This window comes from Solanum tuberosum, unplaced genomic scaffold, assembly GCF_000226075.1.
Source record: "Solanum tuberosum cultivar DM 1-3 516 R44 unplaced genomic scaffold, SolTub_3.0 scf00020, whole genome shotgun sequence".
In the NCBI taxonomy this organism is placed as follows: Eukaryota; Viridiplantae; Streptophyta; class Magnoliopsida; order Solanales; family Solanaceae; genus Solanum; species Solanum tuberosum.
This window is the reverse complement of record NW_006238946.1, coordinates 1,939,112-1,958,003: the sequence shown is the minus strand read 5'-3', so window position 1 is coordinate 1,958,003 and position 18,892 is coordinate 1,939,112. Positions and strand designations below refer to the sequence as shown.

The window sequence follows — 18,892 nt, the reverse complement described above, 5'->3', positions numbered from 1 at the left end:
TGAAAATGTTATTGTCTCTTCCTTCTAGGCCTATATAGTGAATTTTAAAGCTTTATTGATAGTAAATTTAGTGATTGAAAGTTTAGTAATTTAAGTCATTCTAACTATTTTTCGTTTTGAATGGATTGTTGTCACTTTTTTTACATTTTAAATGAATTGTTTCTTTTATTTTTGTGTATGGTTAATAGCCGAACCAAACCAAACCGAAACCGATAATCACCAAACCGATAAATGTATATTATATTTGGTTTGGTTTGGTTTTGATAATTTTAAAACCGATTAAGTTGGTTTGGTTTTGGTTTTGACCAATAACCGATCCAAACCAACCCGTGAACACCCCTAGCTTTAATTATTCAATCTTAAAAATGAAACTTTTATCTTATTTAGCTCAAATATTTTTGTGTGTGCATTCACATGTTGGTATCATATGTATTTAAAAATACAACTTTCTTTTTATTTAGCTTAAAAATAGAATTTCCATCGTAAGTTTATAAATAAAGTAAAAAAAGGATTTATGAGAAATTAATATATAAATAAACATAAGAATTAGTCAAATAAATTCATCAATAATAATTATATTTATATAGATATTTTTTTTGATAGAAAAATGTGAAGAATTATGTAAAAATAGGGAGTAGTGAAGCTTGTGAATGTTATTATATCTGGTATTAAAAATAATGTAAATATAGATAAATGTGAAAAGTGAAATATAAAAAGAGTTTAAAGAGATATCTTTGTCATTTTACCTCCTTTATTTCGGGATAAGTTATCCCGAGATTACTATATCACCCAAGGGGAAGGATAACTTATCCTGATACTAATTATTAATTGCGGGATAAATTATTTTGAACTTGTCAACCAAACAACAAATTAAGTGACAACATAATTTAATCCCACGACTATTTGGTGTTATCCTTCACGCCAAACGACTCCTTACGGTCACAAATTATTTACTACACTTGATTACAAAAGATAAATTGTGTCCTATTAACCATATCAACGTGTTGGACTCCACACTTTTCAATAAATTTTCCTATTTTATTATGCCGATGAATAAGAGAAAAACTAAAATCAGATTTTTTTATCCTTTGTGTGGGTTATGATAACCTTTTCTGTATCGTTCCAATCTTATCAAATATCCCCGAAGGGACAAGTAAAGTTAGATTTGATTTACTCCATGTTAGGCAGTTCACGTCTTCATGACAATTTCGTATCTATTCCCCTGCGATTTTTCTTCAGTGTATCGGCCATTTATGATGACACACGTCAATGACCCAAAAAAGAAGCAAACTTGATAACTACATTTCTGTGGAAAATAGTCATATTTGTACAAAGTATCATTTAACATTGTTAGTGGAAAAGTCTTAAACTAATCAATATAAGTACCCACACACATAACTAAACACTCATAAAAAACATAAGTAAAAAACAGAGGAAAAATGAAGTTCAATGTATCACCAGTTGCACTCTCTTGTCTCTTTTTCTTGTTCCTAAGAGAAACTTTAGCACAAAATGCTGGTTCAATTGTAACGAGGGAATTATTCGAACAAATGTTGAGTTTTAGGAACAGTGATGTATGTCCTGGCAAAGGATTCTACACTTATGATGCATTCATAGCTGCAGCTAACTCCTTTCCAGCTTTTGGTACTACTGGTGATGATACCGCCCGTAAGAAGGAAATGGCTGCCTTTTTCGGTCAAACTTCTCATGAAACTAATGGTAATTTGGGTCATCCTTCTTATCGTTGTAATTTAATAATGTACATTTTAGGTGACCTGATTATGTAACAATTGAATTCTATAATTCGCTCTTTTGCAGGTGGTAGTGCAGGAACATTTACTGGAGGATATTGCTTTGTCAGGCAAATAGATCAGTCAGAAAGATACTATGGCAGAGGACCTATCCAATTGACACAGTAAGACAATTGAATAGAATATCAACAGTTAAAATGTCACCGTGATTAATTTTGAAATCAATGATAACATTATTTTTGTGCAGCCAATCTAACTACGAACGAGCTGGACAAGGTATTGGTGTTGGACAAGACCTAGTGAACAACCCTGATTTAGTAGCCACAGATCCTATAATATCATTCAAAACAGCAATATGGTTCTGGATGACAGCACAGGATAATAAGCCATCATGCCACAACGTTATCATTGGGCAATGGACGCCATCCGCCGCAGATACGGCAGCTAATAGAGTGCCAGGGTACGGTGTCATTACCAACATCATTAACGGTGGACTTGAATGTGGGATGGGTCAGAATACTGCAGTGGATAGTCGAATTGGATTTTACAGGAGGTATTGTGGTATGCTGAATGTTCCCACTGGTGAAAACTTGGACTGCAACAATCAAAGGAACTTCGCCCAGGGCTAAGCGTCGTTACATATATAGAATGCAAATTATGTTATGTATTACTATTACTCATGGAGATTGTTCAGTCTATAAGTTATATTTGGATGTAATGAATAAAGGGATTCTCTGTGCCCATTTAGAATAGGGAGATATATTTGTCTTCTTAAAAATTAAAGGACCACATATCCTACATAATATGTGGTGCTTGAGTGAGGCTGCTGCATTTAAGAAAAATAAAAGTTATATGATTTATGTTGTAGATTTAGTGGGCGTTTGATCATATATTATTGTGAATTTTTTTTTTGAAAATAATTTATTTTAAAAGTGAAATATTATTTTGAAAATTGAAGTAGTTCTTTTTTAGTTTTGATGAGTAATTTGGAGTGAAAAAAAATGAAAACACTTTTATTTTATTTTCAAATTAAGTTGATTGACGACTAAATATGTTTTCCCGAATTCAACTCCAGTCATGGTCAAACCTCATGGATTCCAGCTTTGAATCTTATTCTTAACGTTGATCATTTCTGTCATGTTATAAGAATTGTTCAGGGTCAAACCAAGTGATGTTAGATCAAGGAAAAAATTAGCAACTGCGACATATCCTATTTAAAATAATTGGGCACCCATATCGGATAGGTAAAAACCAATATTTTCTAATACATACAAAAAAAGAGAATAAATTATGCAAGGACTTCTGTGATCAAGAAGCTATAAATTAGACTCTATAAAAGTTAAATAAGACAAAACAAAGTACGAAAATATGGAGGCCTACGAAGGAGAGGGAAATGGTTATGACTTAATCTTGAAGGAAAGATCAATTCATTTGACTAATTAATCAGGGGAAAAACTGGATCAATTTTTGTTTTTTTAGTATTCACATTGAGATCTAACTAAATTTGTATTTGTATATTGCAATGTTTAGAAAAGCTCCTAACATGAGTTTTTGACCTTTGATTAAAGATGCATGAATTTTAATTATTTCACCACAATTCATGTCGATGAAAATTAAATTTGTCAATTCATGACTATCTTTACTATTTCTGTTAAATTAAAGGGGAAATGGTCAAATATGCCCCTAAATTATTCGAAAAGGTCTAGATATACCCTCCGTTTAAAGTTTGGCTCACTCATGTCCTCGCCGTCCAACTTTTCGAATAGATATGCCCTTATGGGCGTTAGTTGGTCTGTTGGACATATCCAACTCATTTTTCATTTCTTTAAATGTTACATAGAATTGTCATGTCATTTTCACCTTACCACATGCATTTATATGAAAATGGAAATGATCAATTATGCCCCTAAAAAATTCGGACTCATACACCTAATCCAACCCATAAATCAACCCTCTTTTAAATAAACTATCCGACCCGTTTTCAACAATTTTGTTTAATTTTTATTTTTTTCGATAAATCCCGAAAATGACTAATTGATTAATAAAAAATAGAAAAAATATGAAAAAACATAAACTTAACGCCAACAATTTAGAAATAAATATATTAACCTTAAATTCAACAATTTCAATAATTTTTTAAATTTTTATTTTTTCGGTAAAATCCTGAAAATGAGTAATTGATTAATAAAAATATGAAAAGTATGAGAAAAATATAAAATTTAACGCCAAAAATTCACAAATAAATATAGTAACCTTAAATTTAACAGTTTCTTTTAATTTTTATTTTTTTCGGTAAATCCCAAAATGAGTAATTTATTAATAAAAAAGGAAAAATATGAAAAAAATATATAAAATTTACTTCAAAAATTCACAAATAAATATAGTAACCTCAAATTCAACCATTTCAACAATTTTTTTATTTTTTTATTTTTTTTGGTAAATCCCGAAAATGAGTAATTGATTAATTAAAAATATGAAAAAATATATAAAATTAACGCCAAAATTCACAAATAAATATACTAATCTTGAATTCAATTTTTTTTTAATTTTATATTTTTTTCATATTTTTCTTATTTTTTATTAATCATTACTCATTTTCGAGATTTACCGAAAAAAATAAAAATTAAAAAAAATTTATTGAAATTTTTGAATTTAAGGTTACAATATTTATTTTTGAATTTTTGGCGTTAATTTTATATTTTTTTTCATATTTTTTATTAATCAATTACTCATTTTCGGGATTTACCGATGGAAAAAAAAATTTAAAAAAATTGTTGAAATTGTTGAATTTAAGGTTACTGTATTTATTTGTGATTTTTTTGCATTAATGTTATATTTTTTTCATACTTTTCATATATTTTATTAATCAATTACTCATTTTCGGGATGTACCAAAAAAAATAAAAATTTTATAAATTTTTTGAAATTGTTGAATTAAAGTTACAATATTTATTTGTGAATTTTTGGTGTTAATTTTATATTATTTTTTTTCAAATTCCTATTTTTTATTAATCAATTACTCATTTTCGGGATTTATCGAAAAAAATAAAAATTTAAACAAAATTGTTGAAAACGGGTAGGTAGTTTATTTAAAAGAGGGGTTGATTTATGGGTTGGATTAGGTGTTTATGGGTCCGAATTTTTTAGGGGCATAATTGATCCCTTTCCATTTTCATATAAATGTCATGTGGTAAAGTCAAAATGACATGACAATTCCATGTGACATTTAAAGAAATTGAAAATAAGCTAGATATGTCCAGCAGACCAACTAACGCACATAAGGTCATATCTATGCGAAAAGTTGGACGACGAAGAAATGAGTGAGCCAAACTTTAAATGGGGGAGGGGGGGGGGTTATATCTAGACCTTTTCGAATAGTTTAGGGGAATATTTGACCCTTTTCCCTTTAAACTATTTTTTCCTATTCATGCAACCCAAATTTTATGACTATGTTCCAAATTAGCATTGACAAAATTCAGCTCAACTCGTTTATTTGAAACCACTATAGGTAATGGTTTTCACTTGAATGTGCGCGGAAAATATAGCTCCCAAGACTTGACTTTTATCGATGAAGGAAAAAAAAAACTTGACGTATACTAGAATTTACTTCAATTTGAAAAGTCTTGTACCGACTTCATTACGTAGCCAACTTTGATATTCCAGAACTCGACAATTTGTAACAAATAGGGATTCAGTAGATTTTGGTTTACAAGATAAACTCACTTTAATTTCACCACTAAGTCACCACCAATATTTGATTGTAATTTTGATATATATTTTTTTGAGTTAATATCTTAAAAAATCATTAAACGGGAATTTATCTTGTAAAGTATAAATTCTGATAGTTCAATTAACTCATATTATTTTCGTATCTACCTCTTGTCAATAATACTCCACAGACCATGGCTAAGCACCATCCATGGATGCAATACGTGAGAAAGAAATGTTGGAGAAGAAGAGAGCAATTTGGGAAAAATCTCTTAACTGATTTTCATTATGAGAAGAACATATATTTATACAATGAAGGAACACTAAATCTAACTAACAATTGAACTGACATATTAACGGAACACTAACAGTAAACTAACTATCGTGACTAATTAATCTGACAAGACTAACTAACTAATTAGACTAGTACATAATTAACTGAATCACAATACCTCTTCTAGGTTACTATAGGTGAAAGAAAATTGTGTATCTAAGTTTGTTTCGGCCATTTATGATGACACACGTACATGACCGAAACAAAGAAGCAAACTACTACAATTTTGTTGAAATCAGTGGAAAAGTGTATGCTCACCTTAAATTTGATCTCTATAAATACCCACCTATATACATAACTAATTCAGTAAACACTAGCTCATAAAGCATAAGAAAGAACAGAGAGAAACAAAAAATGGAGTTTTTGGGATCACAAATGGTATTATGTTGTGTCTTTTGGTTGTTCCTAACAGGAAGCTTGGCACAAGATGTTGGTACAATTGTGACAAGTGACTTGTTCAACGAGATGCTCAAGAATCGAAACGATGATAGATGCCCTGCCAAGGGCTTCTACACTTATGATGCATTCATAGGTGCAGCCAATTCGTTTTCAGGTTTTGGTACTACTGGTGATGATACTGCCCGTAAGAAGGAAATTGCTGCCTTTTTCGGTCAAACTTCTCACGAAACTACTGGTAATTTTGGCTCTTCCACCTAACTACTGTTATTTGTTCAACATATAAGTATACAAAATTAGATTGACCGTTAATTGTAATCAGAGGTGTATCCAGGATTTTGAGGTTCTAGGTGCCATACGCTTTGAACAGTAGCTTGGTTCCAATATTAACATAATTGTACATAGATCTGCCCCTGATTGTAACACAAGTGTCTAGTTAAGAAATGGATTTACGTTATATACACTAGAATAATAAGTGAAGTATTTGGGTCTAATTTTGCAGGTGGTAGCCTAAGTGCAGATGGTCCATTTGCCGGAGGATATTGCTTTCTTAGGGAAGGCAACCAAGTGGGAAGTGGATTTTATGGCAGAGGACCTATCCAATTGACAGGGTACGTAAAACAGAGGAAAATACTTCATGTCATAACTAGGAAATCTTAGATGAAAAAAACACAATATGTAACTAATTTATTGATGATAAAATGAATTTTGCAGGCAATCTAACTATGACTTAGCTGGGCAAGCAATTGGACAAGACCTAGTTAACAACCCTGACTTAGTAGCCACAGATGCAACTGTATCTTTTAAAACAGCAATATGGTTCTGGATGACGGCACAAGGCAATAAGCCATCATGCCACGACGTTATCACAGGGCAATGGACGCCATCAGCAGCCGATACATCAGCAAATCGACAACCAGGCTACGGTGTCATTACAAACATAATTAACGGTGGAATTGAATGTGGCAAAGGACAGAATCCACAAGTGGAAGATCGGATTGGATTTTATAGAAGGTATTGTACCATATTGAATGTTGCTCCTGGGGACAACCTTGATTGCTACACCCAGAGGAACTTTGCTGAGGCCTAGGCTTATGTTTTAGTCATGGTGATGACAGTATATAAAGTTATGTCTGAATAAAAGGGATTCTGGATGCCCATTTAGAATGGAATAAGGAGATATGTAGTTTCTTATTTTGTCTTCAGAAATAAGAGTTTCTTGTTTATATACTTCTTGCTTTTCTCAGCTCAAAAAGCTAAACTTTAAAATCTAAAAAAAGGTTTGAATTGCTTTGGATGTTCTCTAATTTGTAGACAAAATATGAAGGCCATAACTGCTCGAAATAACTACTAGTATATGTGAATGACACATGCTTGTTATTTACAATCAAAATATTTGAATGTTCAAATATATTTACAATAATACTCTCTCTATCCCTATTTACTTGTCCATTTTTTATTTGACACACTTATTAAGAAAATAATAATTGACATAGTGAATTTATCATTTTACCCCTATTAATTGATAGAATTCCAAAATCAATTTACTCCTTATGTTTTATCTTTTTCAAAAACATTAACTCTCTAAATAAATTAAGGGTATAATAGGTAAAAAAAATATTGTTTTATCTTGATTTGTCAAAAATGACAAGTAAAAAGGGATAAATAAAAAGTTAAAATTGAACAATTAAAAAAAAACAAAAGGAGTAATAATTAAAAAAAATAGATCTCAAAGTTACGCGGTCATTACTATGGCGGATAAATAATTCGGCACGTGTTAATTTGATCAATTTACAAGTAAGATAAAAAATAAATTGAACAAAAGAGTGTGTAGCATTTTTACTAGAATTTTTTTTATTATCATCTTGTCTTTAAAAGATTTTTTTTTTTGAAGCAATGATAACTTGTAACCGCTATAACTTTTGTCACAATTTTTGCTTTTCGGGTAAGCACTTTGTACAGACAATGTAAATTGAAGTGTAAATTAAGCAATTTGTCGACCAATTTGCATTAGTATATTAGTAATTCAACTGGCTACATGAGTGTATTTAGAGGGTTAAAGTGTTTATTCTTTCAGACTTTTAGTGGTAGACTGGTAGTTCCACAAAAGGCAGTGAACTTTTGAGTAAAGAATAAATAGAATAATTTCCCAGATTGAAGATACCAGTATGGTTGGTAGGCATTCTGACGAGTTGTTGATTGGCCATTAATACGACACACATATATCCACATCGACAGCTAATTTCTCTTTTTAAATATCCAAAGCCTTTGTCACCTTTCAATCTTGCACATGTGCTTCATTTTTAATTAAATTTATTACTCAGCTTCTAATTGTAATAATTCAATAGTTTAGTATTAATAAGGTTGAAATTTAAGGATTATTTTAAGTGAAAAAAAAAGATTCCATAAAGATGTAGTAGTGTATTATTTTATTTATTTACAATCCTAATAAGTATGAACATGTTCAAATTAATAGTGACAATAGAAAGATATTGAAGTTGAAGATCAAGACAAAAGGTTAGTAGGTAGTTAAACGTCGTTTTCCTTATCAGTATTATTATAATTATACTTGTTCTTTTTTATTCGTTTATCATATTATTTGTTGTTGTTACTGTTATTTTCTTCCTATACTATGACATATTAATATGTTGTTGCTGTTATTTGTAACTAGAACATGTTTAAATGATGGCATATTTCAACAAATTGAAAACAGAAAAAATGAATGGGAGACCATTACTATTCTGGAGTAGTTGGAATAACAAGGTAATGGGTATTCAGCTAACAATTCAGCTGCTGGTAGCACTTATCACTGCGGTTTTAGTTATCACAACTTTGTCCATGTCAAGAACCATTAGGCCCAAGGAAATTGGGGAAAAGATCCAGTTGAACTCATTATCCAGATGCAATTTCTTTTCTGGTAAATGGGTATTCGATAACCAATCTCACCCTCTTTATAATGGGTCCAATTGTTCCTTCATTTCGTTTTTGGATGATGGAATGGCTTGTCAAAATTACGGGAGAAAAGACCTTGATTATCTCTATTGGAAATGGCAACCTCATGACTGTGACCTCCCAAGGTATAGTAGAATTTTTCTCTTTTTCTTCTGTTTTTCTTCATTTGGGTTCTGGGTATTTATGATTTTGGATAAGATTTAATGCCACAGCGATGCTGGAGAAGTTGAGGAACAAGAGGCTTGTTTATGTGGGTGATTCACTCAATAGGAATCAATGGGTTTCACTTGTGTGCATGCTAGAGTCATCAATCCATACCCATCTCAAACAAGTTCACTTCAATGGTTCATTGGTCACATTAAAAGCTATTGTGAGTTTCAACCATTATTATGTGTTTGCTCTTTGGTTATTGAAGTTATGGACTTAGATCTTGTTTCCAACATTATATTGGTGAAGGAATACAATGCTACTATTGATTTTTACTGGGCACCATTGTTGGTGGAATCGAATTGTGACGATGCCTGGCATCATCGTGTGAAGGATCGTGTATTGAGAGTTGATTCAATAGAGAAACATGCTAGATTTTGGGAAGATGCTGATGTGCTTGTTTTTAATTCCTATTTATGGTGGCGACTGGATTTGACTGTTCTGTGAGTAAACATATACCTTGCGACATTAAATCAATCATAAGAAGTTGTACTAAATTTCAAGATTTTGGGAATAAAATGTCCATTGAATATGACAGTGATTTGTGCAATTTCAGGTGGGGTTCGTTTGAAAGTGCAGATGCAAAGTATGAACAATTAGGGATGCTGCGTACATACGAGTTGGGTCTACAGATATGGGCAGATTGGTTGGACACTCATGTCAACCGCACCAAAACAAGAGTATTCTTTGTTAGCATGTCGCCCACGCACAGCAGGTATATAATTCACCACTTCAAGTTTTTCTAATTGCACAGTTTAACGAGAAGCGGATTCAGATTTGAAGTTTATGAGTTGGTATAATGATCTCAAGTTAATCATATAACAATAATTAGGTCAGCATCAAATATTTATAGATATTTAGTAGTAATTTCTTAATATGTATACAAGAACTAGATAAAAGTTATTGAGTTCATGTGAACCGTAATTGACTCTCCACATTTGTCCCTACATTGAACATGCTATAACAACACCAGTTACTACTACTCCTCAAATACAATTAGTAGGGTCGGTTGTATGAAACCTCAATAACATATGCTTCCCTTGGGTCCATAGTGTTTCATTACTCTGTATTAAAGAATTTTCTAAACATTAGGGGTTCTCTCATATACTCTAGTAGGCACTAGTCTTCTACTAGTTGGTATCACTTGTACGCTTTTTCAACTTCTACTAGTATCTATCTTTTGCTAGATCTGTTTGGAGTCAAGATATTCTGCAAAAGCACTCATATTATTTAGTGTAATTCCATAAGTAGGGTCTGAGAAGGGTGGAGTGCACACAAAGAATATGTTGTTTTCGATACCCTCGACTCAAGTAAAACATATCAAAAATCAAGTATGTAAAGCAAAGAACCGTTGTTTGATATAATGGCAGGGGAGAAGAGTGGGGGAAGGCAGAGGGTGAGAATTGCTACAATGAAACAGAACCAATTTCTAATGCAGAGTACTGGGGATCGGAATCATCTCCGGGAATGATGAGATTGGTGGAAGCAGCCATCAAGAAACTGAATGAAAAGAGTGGTGTCAAAGCAGATTTGCTCAACATTACCCAACTTTCTGAATATAGAAAAGAAGCACATCCATCCATTTACAGAAAGCATTGGGATCCTCTAACCAAAGAACAATTGGAAAATCCTAGTAGTTATGCAGATTGTACACATTGGTGTCTTCCTGGAGTTCCTGATGTTTGGAATCATTTCTTGTATGTATACCTTCTTTACTTGTGACCCATCCAGAATGAGACTCAGTTCTTACAGAAATAGTAAGAATGTGATTGGATTCATTTGTTCTTTTAAAGAGGTCGATTTTCTTATCATGTCAAAGATTTGAACAGTGAAGATTAATGACAAGGGCAGGGGAGGCAAAATTAGCATAGTAAAATCATGATCCGTCCAATTTGTTCAAGTTTGGGCAATATAAATGACGGCAAAGGGCCAAATATACCCCTCTACTATAGGAAATAGTTTAAATATACCCTTAGTTATACTTTCGGGTTAAATATATCCCTCCCGTTATACTTTTGGACTAAATATACCCTTGTGACTAACAGAGGGCACGTGGACAACTGAGATTAAATGAACTATTTAATTTAAAATAAATCAACTTCGGATATAACCCGCCCCGCCCCAATAACTTAACCCAACCTAATATGTAACATTAACCTACCCAATTTGTCTTTCAAACAAGAAAACTTAATGGACAATTTAGTTCTTGCTCTCCAGCAATGTCTACAACTTGGAGCCTCTGCATCGCAAACACTCCTTCAATTGCCAATTTCTTTACTTCAAACTAACTAATCTGGACAAAAAACAAGTACAACACTCCAAACTTATGATGCTGCATATCGTACCAGACTTCTCTTGGCAAGACGAGTTCTCAAAAAACTCGAAATAGATGAGGAGTATCAAGGGAACCTGAGGCCAGTGGAGTATCAATATTTCACCTCAAAATATATTAACAAATGGCAAAAAATGGAGTTAATATCTCAAAAGGTCACTCAACTTTGATAATTTATCTAGCAAAGTCTAGCAAAGTCACTGAACTTTGTTTTGTATCATTAAAATCACTAAACTTAGACCTTTCTATCAATAAAATCACTCAATCAATTTTATCATTAAAAAAGTATTGGCATGGCAAAATAAATTATTATTTTTATATCATGTAAATATAAATTCCACAATTAAATAAAATTAAATAAATCTCATTTAGGACTTTTCACTTCCTCTCACAATTTTTTTTTCAAGAAAATCAATTGAAATGTATGTCCAAACACAATTTTAAATCTCAAAACTTATTTATCAAAAAATTTAAAAAATAATTTTTTCAAGCTTGAACAAATATATGTCAACGTTAGCAAACTGTGGAATTACAAAGGAAAAATAAGATCTTTACCAAATTATATTTAGCAAGAAACATCTAAATATATTACACGCCGAAGAACTTTTTAATTAATAAATACTTGTTCTATTTTTTATATTTGTTTAGTGTTTTTCTTCCTATTTTGGATTTAATTTGTTGTTTTGCTTAAATACTTAAACTCATTTCTTGTTTAGGAGGCAAACTAAATATTATGGTATTACAGTAATACCAAAATATGTTTCACTAAGAAAAAATAATTCATTTATTTATTAAATCATGACATAAATTATACAATAATATAATTAAAAAATATTTGTTTCCATGATTAAGTTTGTCCGAACTTTTTTAAATAAGTTTTCTTTAATTTCATTTATTCGTGGGTCCATGTTTATATGGCATAAAAATAATAATTTATTTTGCTATGTCAATATTATTTTTTTTAATGATAAATTTGATTGAGTGATTTTATTGATAGAAAGGTCCAAGTTTAGTGATTTTATTGATACAAAACAAAGTTTAATGACTTTAATAGATAAATTCTTAAAGTTGAGTGACTTTTGAGATATTAACTCCAAAAAATGTAGCAAGAGTTTGGCTAAAAAATGGCAACGTACTAGCAGTAGCTCCATCCATATGTGGCAGCACACTATCTCAAAGTAGTTACAAATTTAGTCTGAAGATATAGCCACAGAGAAATTGGCAATTGAAGGAGTGTTTGCGATGCAGAGGCTCCAAGGTGCAGACGTTGCTAGATAGCAAGAACTCAATTGTCCATTAAGTTTTCTTGTTTGAAAGACAAATTGGGTGGGTTAATGTTACATATTAGGTCGGGTTAAGTTATTGGGGCGGGGCGGGTTATATCCAAATTTAATTTATTTTAAATTGAATTGTTCATTTAATCTCAGTCGTACATGTGTCATTTGTTAGTCATAAGGGTAAATTTAGCCCAAAAATATAACTAGGGATATATTTAAACTATTTCTTATAGTACAGGGGTATATTTGGCCCTTTGCCGTATAAATGACTCGTTTGATTCATCTAGTTAGCTTGTAGTTCACGTTGACTTATAAGAAACTTTGTCAAAATTTGTTTATAAGATATTATATTTGATAGGTTATATAGTCCTAAACAATTAATTATAAGAAAATTTATTAATTATTATCAGGCACTTAAATGAATGGTTATCAATTCATCCAAAATTTGATAATTACCTAAGAAAATCATACAACTATTATTATTTCTCTAAATATTTCAAATGCATAAGTAAGACCTTTTGATAAATTCAAAGAGCCTTTCTAAATTAATTAGCAGCCGTACGTGACTAGTGAATAGTATATTTAGGACTTTGCCAAACGTAGAGATCTGAAATGTGCATTTGTTCAAACTTCAAATCGAAAATCATTAAAAGGGAAAAAGAGGGAATGGAGAAGAAAATTACAAGTGGAGAATCATTCCGTTTAAGTAATCATCAATTGAGATCGATGAAAATAACCCTCATTAATAGGAACAAGAACGCTAATTGTTCTACTTAATACATCACTACACATTAGGTAATTATAGGTGTGATGAGATACTATCTAGGGTAATTAGTAGCTTGACTACATTTAGGACTCTAATTAACTAGATAACTTCTTTTAGCAATTGATCCTAAATAACTTTAATATACAAAGACAGTTTTGCCCTTGCCTGCTTCTTCTACAACTTGATTATTGCCACGTCACTCGTCATTAACAATTTACACAAATATGTAAATTGGAGAGCTACTTACGCTTTCAGTAAAGTTCAAAAGCATGTTGATTGATGTGAACTTTTAAATTTAAGTATTAAAATAATACTCCTAGTTTATCGTAATTTAATTAAAAAATTATGGTATTAAGATCTAAAAATAAAATAGTTTTGGAGAATCTTTCTAACTTAATTGAATGATTACTTGAATTCATGAACAACTTAAATTTACTAATACGGAATTTCTATAAGATTATCGAACAGAAGTAAATAAATAAAAAGTACGGTATTTGTTATTGCTGCAGATAGAAAAAGCACCTGTTCCAAATAAGTCCCAAATTTGGGTCAATATAATCAGGCTTAATGGCTGCTTCTTTGACGAGCTCGCTATTCTCATCTCCGCCAATCATGACTAATTCCCACCATTTTTAAAGAGGAACGAACTGCAAATCCAAAGCAAAAGCCTGAAAAAGCAGAGAAAAATGAATGGAAGACCAGTACTTTTCGGCTCTAGTTTAAAGAACAAGGGAATGGGTATTCAGCTAAGTTTTCAGTTGCTGGTTGCGATTATCACTGCCATTTTAGTCCTTACGGCTTTGTCGATGTCCAGAGGGATTAGTCAAGCTCCAAAGTTAGTCGAGAAGCAGACCCAGATAAGCTCGTTATCTAGCTGTAATTTCTATTCTGGTAAATGGGTATTTGATAATCAATCTCGCCCTCTTTATAACGGGACAAATTGTTCGTTCATGGATGATGGAATGGCTTGTCAGAAGTTTGGGAGAAAGAATCTTAACTATCTCTACTGGAAATGGCAACCCAATGATTGTGACCTTCCAAGGTAGAGTATTATTCAGTTTTTCTTCAATTTTATCCTACTTTCTGTTCTGGGTATGTGATTGTAGTTCTTGATTTTGTAAAGATTTAATGCTACGGCGATGTTGGAGAAGTTGAGGAACAAAAGGGTTGTTTATGTGGGAGATTCACTCAATAGGAATCAATGGGTTTCAATGGTCTGCATATTAGAATCAGAAATTCCTAGTCATCTCAAATATGTTAACTATAATGGCTCTTTGGTCACCTTTAAAGCTATTGTGAGTTTCGAAAATTGCTTCTCCGATACGCTACCTTGTTCTTCTCCTTGAACTTTGCTTGCAGTTCTAATTAGTATTTTTTTTTGTATTTTTACATTAATGAAGGAATACAATGCTACTATTGATTTCTACTGGGCACCATTGTTAGTTGAATCAAATTGCGACGATCCATCATATCATCGTGTGGACGAGCGCATAGTGAGAATCGATTCGATAGAAAAGCATGCCAGAATTTGGAAAGATGCTGATGTGCTTGTTTTTAATTCATATCTATGGTGGAGATTGAATTTGAAGGTTCTGTGAGTACACTTTTTGCAACCTTTGTCCATTCATAAGAAAATTATGATTCTTCATTTCAAGATTTTAGGCACAAGATAGATGTTCGTTAATTATGATAGAGATTGTGTAATTTCAGGTGGGGATCTTTTGAAAGTGCAAATGCAAAGTATGAATATTTGGGGATGCTGCGTACATACGAGTTGGGGCTACAGACATGGGCAGATTGGTTGGATACTCATGTGAATCGCACCAAGACTCGAGTTTTCTTTGTTAGCTTATCACCTACTCACAACAGGTATATAATATATTTCTCAAATTTGCTCTTACTATTCAAGTTAGTGTAGTGTTAATTAAGCGTGATCAGGAGATTAATGGTTTGTTTAAGCAAATGCTCGGTATAATTAAAGCTATTTTGGAAGTAATATAATGGACTCATTGTTTTGACAAAATGAGTTCATTTATGAAGAACCTTTCCAACTTTAGTGCTTCAACAACCCTTTCTGAAAGAATTTGTTAAATTCATCTTTAAATGCCTCCATCATTTATTCCTTTTGTATACAGATACCAAGGATGGGGATGGAAAGTCCAAGAAAATAAGTATAAATAAGTTATAGCTGATGTCAAGCTCCTTGTAGGAACAAGTCTTCGAGTGATATGAGATCATGTCATGAATCATCTTTTATTCTTTGATATTGGCTTAATACATTGTATATACATCTAGTTGGTTTCTGACTTTCAATTAGTTTATTGAGTCATACGAGTACTAATTATATATTTGAAACATAAAATGGCAGGGGAGAAGATTGGGGGAAGGCAAATGGTCAGAATTGCTACGATGAAACAGAGCCGATTTCTAATAGAGAGTATTGGGGATCAGATTCAGATCCAGAGATGATGAAATTGGTGGAAGTGGCCATCAAGAAACTGAATGAGAAGAGTGGTTTCAAAGTTGAGTTGCTCAACATTACTCAACTTTCCGAATATAGAAAGGAAGGTCATTCATCAATATACAGAAAGCACTGGGATCCTCTGACCAAAGAACAATTGGCAAATCCAAGTAGTTATGCAGATTGTATACATTGGTGCCTTCCTGGAGTTCCTGATATTTGGAATCATTTTTTATATGCACACCTTCTTTACTTGTGATTCATACACAATGAGACTAATTGGTACAAAATAGTACAAAAAAAAAGCTTATATATACATGTTAATATCAAATCAAATAATGCAAGAATTGTTTTTGTAGTTGTATTCTCACTTTAAGTTGTGATTCTTGTAGCTAAATGAATTGTGTCATTCTTTTTGTAACAACCTAAAAAGGAAAATAGACATTCTACATGACAATTTTGTGTCCTACGTGACGCCTTACATATATTATGTCACGTAGGATGCGTGTGTCTACTTGTTCAATTTTATACAAGTTTAATTATCTACTTGTACACACCCAAAATTGGAGGGTATAGATATAAGTTAAAGACAAGTAAAGGGCCTATTTATGTGATAGGCCTAATAGCAAGAAATCCTACCCAAGACTAACTTAAGTGGATTCCTCCCAACTTTGTCCATAATGCTTCATCCAATTGATTTTAATAAGCAAATGCTGCACTCATAGCTAAGTGGAAGTGTTGGAATAAGCAGACACATAAATTTCTTTTGAAAAGTCTATTAACCCCATCACTCTCTGTTCCCTATAAATAGCAAGCTTACCATCACTCCCAAATAATCACACACAACTTGGCAAAAATTTAATCAAGAACAAAATTATGTTTTGGGGAGTGGTTTTGTTTTGTGTGTTGTCTCTAAGAGGAGCATTGACACAAGATGTTGGTGCTCTTATTAGTAAAGACATATTTGAGAGAATGCTATTGCATCGCAACGATGCCAACTGTGATGGCAAAGGATTCTACACTTATGATGCTTTTATAACAGCTGCAAGGTCCTTTGGTGCTTTTGGAACTACTGGAAACACCAACACTCGTAAGAAGGAAATCGCTGCATTTTTGGCTCAAACTTCTCTTGAAACTACCGGTACTATTATCTTAAATAATTATCCCTTTTCTGATTGGCAACTATACTAGCTCTTTACAAGAACAAATAAAAGTCGTTTTTACTAATCAACGAGGAACACTTTCTTTTGAGATCTTATTGACAACTTTTTTAACAACGTTACATCCACAACTATGTATTTCCGAGTATGACATCAATTATTACTAATTAAACACGAGATATAAAAGTATGAATTATGTTGATAATTAGGGGGGTGGCAAACAGCTCCGGATGGTCCATTTTCATGGGGATATTGCTTCAAGCAAGAACGAGGTAGCCCACCAGATTACTGTGTTGCAAATCAACAGTGGCCTTGTGCTCCTGGTAAAAAATACTTCGGTCGAGGTCCTATCCAAATATCCTAGTAAGTACAATTTTTTGTACCAAGTTATCTATTTTATTTTTCAAGTCATGACAATGAATTTATCTGAACCTAGTACTTTCCACACAAATAGTAGGTCTAAACTCAATAACTCATGATAATTTTAAAATTATATGATAAGTTCAATAAATCTTTAAAGATTGAAACTATAGATCTGAGATCCTGAATCCGCCTCTGTAAAATAATCAACTCAACTATCAATTCTGTGATATGCAGCAACTACAACTATGGACCAGCAGGAAAAGCCATAGGAGTTGATTTGTTAAGAAATCCAGATGCTGTTGCAAATGATCCAGTAGTTTCATTTAAGACAGCCTTGTGGTTCTGGATGACAGCCCAGAGACCAAAGCCATCGGCCCATTATGTTATTACTGGTAAATGGAGACCAACAGGAGCTGATTTGTCTGCTGGTCGTGTCTCTGGCTATGGTTTAATCACCAACATCATTAATGGAGGAATAGAATGTGGAAAAGGTTCTAATCAAAATATGGAGAATAGAATTGGGTTTTACAAGAGATATTGCCAGATTCTTGGAGTCAATCCTGGCGTCAATTTGGATTGTGCTAAACAAACGCCTTTTGGGCAGTAAACCCTACCCTTTTATAATTTAGTCTAAAATAAACTACTACAAGTTATATAGTCAAATAATGCTTCGGTGCTTTGTGTTTAACTAGATTCTTAAGGCCCGTGATACGGGCCCAATATAATCAATTATTAATCATTATTTGACAAATATTAAAAGATATTTCTATAGCATTCTGATCAACATTAATTAATATTGATCCTAGTAAAAAATTTAGTATTAAAAAATATCAAAAAATAACCATCAAAGAATATAGTGCATTGAATGGTGTTTCTCCTTCCTTAATTAAATATCATAATTTTGAGTTTTGGATATGAAAAAAATTCTTAATAGAGAGCTCTATATCCGAATGGGCAACTCCAATATAAATATGAAATACTGAATAAAAAATATTAAATTAAATTAACCCAATAATATTTTAAAGTATAATTGATATTAGCGATGGGTTGATTCATTTTTTAAGTTGTAAAACTCTGAAGCATAATATTCAATTTATTTATTTATTACTATAAGACACAAATTTAGTAGGATTCAGTGTTAATTTGTCTGTTAGATTGGATTATATCTTATATAAAAATCATGAAT

The 18,892-nt window shown here is 32.0% G+C and overlaps 5 protein-coding genes across 6 annotated transcripts; all 5 read left to right on the top strand.

Annotated features, from left to right (window-relative positions):
- Positions 1–1,429: 1,429 nt before the first annotated feature.
- On the top strand, positions 1,430–2,536 carry LOC102577835 (acidic endochitinase pcht28). Its single transcript, NM_001318545.1, is given in 3 exon segments — positions 1,430–1,719; positions 1,819–1,915; positions 1,999–2,536. Coding segments are annotated over 3 exon segments (759 nt in total). The 5' UTR covers positions 1,430–1,439; the 3' UTR covers positions 2,381–2,536.
- Positions 2,537–5,945: 3,409 nt separating this feature from the next.
- On the top strand, positions 5,946–7,418 carry LOC102588301 (acidic 27 kDa endochitinase). The gene is made up of 3 exons (XM_006340755.2): positions 5,946–6,426; positions 6,691–6,799; positions 6,903–7,418. The coding sequence occupies exons 1-3, from the start codon at positions 6,147–6,149 to the stop codon at positions 7,276–7,278; spliced, it is 765 nt and encodes a 254-aa protein (XP_006340817.1). The 5' UTR covers positions 5,946–6,146; the 3' UTR covers positions 7,279–7,418.
- Positions 7,419–8,830: 1,412 nt separating this feature from the next.
- Positions 8,831–11,125, top strand: LOC102587978 (protein trichome birefringence-like 34). 2 transcript variants are annotated; one of them, XM_006340754.2, is made up of 5 exons: positions 8,831–9,265; positions 9,339–9,510; positions 9,597–9,790; positions 9,904–10,062; positions 10,718–11,125. In XM_006340754.2, exons 1-5 carry the CDS (start codon positions 8,871–8,873, stop codon positions 11,067–11,069), a joined length of 1,272 nt encoding a protein of 423 aa, XP_006340816.2. In that variant the 5' UTR covers positions 8,831–8,870; the 3' UTR covers positions 11,070–11,125. The 2 variants fall into 2 exon arrangements, with proteins under 2 accessions (XP_006340816.2, XP_015160540.1); XM_015305054.1 differs by having other exon boundaries at positions 9,064–9,265; positions 9,353–9,510.
- A 3,092-nt stretch (positions 11,126–14,217) lies between these two features.
- Positions 14,218–16,547, top strand: LOC102587657 (protein trichome birefringence-like 34). The gene is made up of 5 exons (XM_006340753.2): positions 14,218–14,764; positions 14,846–15,017; positions 15,123–15,316; positions 15,433–15,591; positions 16,091–16,547. Exons 1-5 carry the CDS (start codon positions 14,409–14,411, stop codon positions 16,440–16,442), a joined length of 1,233 nt encoding a protein of 410 aa, XP_006340815.1. The 5' UTR covers positions 14,218–14,408; the 3' UTR covers positions 16,443–16,547.
- Positions 16,548–16,995: 448 nt separating this feature from the next.
- LOC102587337 (basic endochitinase-like) lies at positions 16,996–18,393 on the top strand. Its single transcript, XM_006340752.2, has 3 exons — positions 16,996–17,324; positions 17,553–17,706; positions 17,941–18,393. The coding sequence occupies exons 1-3, from the start codon at positions 17,060–17,062 to the stop codon at positions 18,311–18,313; spliced, it is 792 nt and encodes a 263-aa protein (XP_006340814.1). The 5' UTR covers positions 16,996–17,059; the 3' UTR covers positions 18,314–18,393.
- The last annotated feature ends 499 nt before the right edge of the window (positions 18,394–18,892 follow it).